This window comes from Sinocyclocheilus rhinocerous, unplaced genomic scaffold, assembly GCF_001515625.1.
Source record: "Sinocyclocheilus rhinocerous isolate Xijiao unplaced genomic scaffold, SAMN03320098_v1.1 scaffold1719, whole genome shotgun sequence".
Lineage (NCBI taxonomy): Eukaryota > Metazoa > Chordata > Actinopteri > Cypriniformes > Cyprinidae > Sinocyclocheilus > Sinocyclocheilus rhinocerous.
The window spans coordinates 671,087-676,406 of record NW_015664048.1 but is presented as its reverse complement, the minus strand read 5'-3'; the positions used below and the strand labels follow the sequence as shown (position 1 = coordinate 676,406).

The 5,320-nt window shown below is 33.8% G+C and overlaps 1 protein-coding gene across 1 annotated transcript in view; it reads left to right on the top strand.

The window, feature by feature from the left end:
• LOC107729594 (arf-GAP with Rho-GAP domain, ANK repeat and PH domain-containing protein 1-like) overlaps positions 1–5,320 on the top strand; it is a gene marked incomplete at its 5' end in the record, with an annotated part of 23,681 nt that overhangs the window by 2,848 nt on the left and 15,513 nt on the right. The window contains 3 exons of the mRNA XM_016540175.1: positions 1,133–1,342; positions 3,385–3,490; positions 4,669–4,816. Of these exons, the coding sequence (XP_016395661.1) occupies positions 1,133–1,342; positions 3,385–3,490; positions 4,669–4,816 (464 nt within the window). The remainder of the gene's footprint in view (positions 1–1,132; positions 1,343–3,384; positions 3,491–4,668; positions 4,817–5,320) is intronic.

The following is a 5,320-nucleotide window of genomic DNA, read 5'->3' as shown; positions in this document are numbered from 1 at the left end:
CACACACACATCACAAAAACTTCACTTAAACAACAGATTCCTCTTGTGTCTCAGTGATCATGTGATCTTTATCTAACTAACTAGTATTAAACAGTGAGCTCACCTACTGAGAGTTAATGAGCTCCTAGATGTACACTTTACTTAACAGATGATGACATGAAACCACGACAGTAAATGTGTCCCTGCAGACGTCTGATTCATTTTCATGATTCATTTGGACTGATGTGTCTGTGAATCAGGTGACTGTCAGACAGAACTCTGTTCAGGAGTAAAAGCATAGAGTGTGTCACATGGTAGAAACATTAACAACAAAACACTTGACAAATTTACGGACTTGAAAGCAGTGATAAACTGAATTACTAACCAGAAAACTCAAGCCGAATCACAATTATTTGTGTAGTGCCTTTTATAATACACATTGTTTCAAAGCAGTTTTACAGAAGCATTTAATTTACCTCAGGCAAGTCATCAGTGCCTACAGCTCGTTAGTTCGTTAGAGAAATGAAGTCTAGAGAGAAGCATTTCGCAAAATATTAGACTATTTACTTTACCTGTTAGTGATGTCTTAATTATTTAATGTATGTTTAATTAAATGTGTTATGAAACAAATTATGACAGCTGCTGTGTAAATGATTATATTTCAACAACAAATATAAATTGTTTAATTTTGAATTTAATTTAAAAATTGCATTGTGTGCAATTTACATATTTGCATACAATTTATTAATTTATTTTTAATTTGAGTGTTGATTATTATAGTTTAAAAAAATAGCAATTGAATTTAAGTTTGGGCTCTGTTTTTAATTGTAACCTTATAGTAATGTAAAAGTGCTCCCTATAGTTTAGAGCAGAAGCTGAGGTAGATTTTTATTCCTAAGACATTTTTAATTATAACTGAATTTATAAAAAAAAAAGAGCAATTTGTTCAGTAAACCATTGTTTAATTAAAAGAAAAAGCCATTTATGTTAAGTTTTTTTCCTCCTGCTGTACCAAAACCATACCGAACCGTGACTTTGTGATGATTGTGTACCGTTACACCCCTATTCAGTTAATATTATGTGGTTTAGGGGTCCGTTAAACATCATAAGTGTGTGTTCCCGTGTGTAATGATGGTGTGTGTGTGTCCTGCAGGTCTGACCTCAGAGGGAATCTACCGTAAGAGTGGCGTGAACAGTAAGATCGCCGCCCTGCTGGAGGAGTTCAGACGCGACGCCAGATGTGTTTGGCTGAAGGAAGGTGAACATCAGGTGGATGACGTCTCCAACGTCCTCAAGCGCTTCTTCAGAGGCATCGAGGAGGGATTGTTTGGCCTGGAGGCGCACAGCTGGCTCAGTGCTACAGGTATATTATAGGGGTGTAATGGTGCACATATTCATACCGAATATTTACGGATCGGTGCGCATGTGTACCGAACAAAACATTACATTTTTTCAGGAAATTCAGACAATAAATGCCGTTTTGTGATGCGGAGCGCCATCATCCCTTGCTCTTTACTACTAGTTTTAATGTGAAATAAACATGAATGAACATCTCATGCCTCATGTAATCGCTCAATCGCGGAAAGATGTGATTAAAACAGCTTGTAAACAAAATGTCACAGCATTTAATTTACCTCAGGCAAGTCATCAGTGTCTACAGCTCGTTAGTTCACCAGAGAAATGAAGTCTAGAGAAGAGCATTTCGTGAAATATTAGACTGTATAGCTACTCATTATATTTTACTTTACCTGTTAGTGACGTCTTAATTATTTAATGTAGGCTATATTTTAATAAATATTTTATGAAACAAGTTATGACACCTAAATGATTATATTTCAACAACAAATAGAAATTGTATAATTTTGAAGTTAATTTAAAAACTGCATTGAGTGCAGTTTACATGTCTGCATACAATTTGTTAATTTGAGTGTTGATTATTATAGTTAAAAATAAATGGTAATTAATTTAAGTTTGTTAGTTGTAACCTTATAGTAGGCCTAATGTAAAAGGGCTCCCTATAGTTTAGAGCAGAGGTAGATTTTTATAGATTTTTAAAAATTATTTTATGAGGTAGATTTAAAGAAAATTTGAATTCTAATTGAATTTATTTAAAGAGAGCAATTTGTTCAGTAAAACATTGTTTAATTTAAATATATATATATATATATATATATATATATGTATGTTTAGTATTTTTTCCTCCTGTTGTACTGAATTTTACCATGTTTTTAGGAAAATAATGTTATATAAATCAGTGTGAGTAATATATGAACTAGTGGTCGACCGATATGGGTTTTTTGACAGCCAATGCCGATATCTTGGAAAGCAGGGTGGCCGATATAAAGCCGATATAATTTTATTTTTTATTATTACTAATAATATTAAAGCAATCGTTATAATACTTTTTTGTATACAATTTAATTCCTTTGTTTAACAGTTCTATCTGATTATTAGATAGATTTCTATCCATATTAGACAGAACTGAACGACGACAGCGAACAAAAGGGAGAATGTGAGCGGTGTGCGCTCAGGCGCTGTCGCTCTCAGCGCCCTCAAAATAAAAGTCCCGCCTCGAACACATTGGCCAAACAGGAAAACTTATCGGCCAATGCCGATATTTGAAAAAAAAGCAGGGTGGCCGATATAAAGCCGATATAATTTTATTTTTTATTATTACTAATAATATTAAAGCAATCGTTATAATACTTTTTTGTATACAATTTAATTCCTTTGTTTAACAGTTCTATCTGATTATTAGATAGATTTCTATCCATATTAGACAGAACTGAACGACGACAGCGAACAAAAGGGAGAATGTGAGCGGTGTGCGCTCAGGCGCTGTCACTCTCAGCGCCCTCAAAATAAAAGTCCCGCCTCGAACATATTGGCCAAACAGGAAAACTTATCGGCCGATGCCGATATTTGAAAAAATTCCAAATATCGGCCGATATATCGGCCTTGGCGATATATCGGTCGACCACTAATATGAACAAACCCCTCAGTAAAAACTCTAAGTTTTGGTGCTGCTGAAGTGGAGAAACAAACTAATTGCCTTTAAAAATATGCATTTTCACCATGTTTTTATGAATAAAATGTTGTATAAATCAGTGTGAATGAAAAATGAACAAACCCCTCAGTAAAAACCTTTGGTGTATGTAAGTGCTGCTGAAGTGGAGAAACAAACTCAAGATAAAAATGTATATTGTAATTGAAATTTACAGATGCAAATGGAAAAAGTACAATAAAATAAACACTTAAATGTGTATTTTTGTATTTATTTTTCACTAGTCTGAAAGAAGACAAGTGAAGAAAGCAAAAGCAATGGTTTTGCCTACAGTGTCTTGCCTTAATATAAATATGAATACACCTGAAATAATCCAGTTGTCATATTGTGTGTGTGTTCAGTTTTTTCAGATGAGAGCAGTCGGATCTGTCAGTATCGTCTTCTGTTCAGTAACCTTCCCCGAGTCAATCAGGCGACGCTACGAGCGCTAGTTAATCATTTATACTGGTGAGACCAACGCTCTTCCTCTTTCTCATAGAGCACTTCCTCGTAGCTCTCCTTTCAGAGAAGTGTTAAACGTCTCTTTCAGACCTTCTGATGTGAATCAACAGATGCATATTGGAGAAATGGCAGGCGGAATGGGAAGAATGGCAAACTTTTTGAAGTAAATTCTGTTGTAGGAACGAGATATATTTGAAGAGTTCATTTGCAAAGACGGATAACTCCATTTTTAACAATTTTCAAAAATCATGTTTTTCATTGTGCATTCAAATTTAATCTCAATCACACTGCAGTTGGGTTAGTTTGATTAGGTTAAAAAATAACAAAAAAATACAGCTAACTAACACAATAAAACTACTATTAATCGTGATTAATCGCATGCAAAATAAAGGTTTTTGTTTGTATAATATATGTGTGTGTTCTGTGTATATTTATTATGTATATAAAGCACACACACATACAGTATATATTTGGAAAATATTTACATGTCTATATTTATATGAATATAATTTATATTATAAATAAATAAATATATTTAATAAACATACTTTTTTTTTTTGAAATATATACATGCATGTGTGTGTATTTATATAAACATAATAAATATACACAGCACACATACATATAGTATGTAAACAAAAACTTTTATTTTGGATGTGATTAATCGCGATTAATCGTTTGGCAGCACTAAATAAAACACAACAAAAACATGATAACAATAAAAATAAAAAAACATGATTTTTGAAAATGTTAAAAAACGGAGTTATCTGTTTTTGCAAATAAACTCTTCTTTTATTCATTTAAATCTAGGCATGACCAAGTTGTGTCGGACTTACTAGATTAACTCATTTATTGATTGGTGAAGAAGCACCAAAATGTCAATATCGCGGGAAACGTGCTTTTGATCTGCACAATATTTAATGTCATGAGACAAATGTTATTATCAGGACGAACTCTTAAGGACTTGGACCCAGAAAACCTTTTACAATTTCTTCCAAAAGTAAATTTAAAGAATCTTTTATAGAATTTTATGTACAAAACTTTACAATAGCGTTATTTAATGTGTGTATTTTGTATTGTGTGTGTACTACTGTCTTGTTTTTCTGATGTATAATCTTTGGCTGTGAAGCTGATGTGGCATTGATCTTAAATCAAGTCAATACCTGATGTGTGTGTGTTTGCAGCGTGCAGCGGTTTGCGGATCTCAATCAGATGAATCTTCACAATCTGGCCATCGTGTTCGGACCGACTCTCTTCCAGGCGGACGGGAAGGACTACAGCGCCGGCCGAGTCATCGAGGATCTCATCCAACACTACGTCACTATATTCGATGTATGTTTGTGCTTGTTTAGATAGAACGTTATATGAAATGCACATATCTGTCTGAAGATAGCTATGGACTTGTTAGAGTTTGTTTAGGGTTACAGTTTTTCTCAGTGGCTTTGGTGCATTTCTCAGATCAGAAATGAACTTCTTTAACCTCCACATCATCTAGTCACTCGTGCACACCATAAAAGCAGTTTCTCGATTGCTTTGGTACATTCATGCAACTGATTATGTACATTTGTCTGCAGTTTCCTGCGTTATCAGTTGCTATTGTCACGTTGCTCAAAATGTATTATATAGTTCTCTGTGCAATAGTCTTTCCCCTCAAAACCTCTAGGCATTAGTTCATCGTATAAGTCAATAAATGCAAAAAGGTTGATCTAGTTGTCATAAACTGTCAAGCATATTTTCTACAAGACTTTTTGTAAATTTGCCATGAATTGTGCAGGTGAATCTTGACTTTCTCTAATGAAGAGAATGTAGATCAGCTAATGATAAACCAGTTCTCTG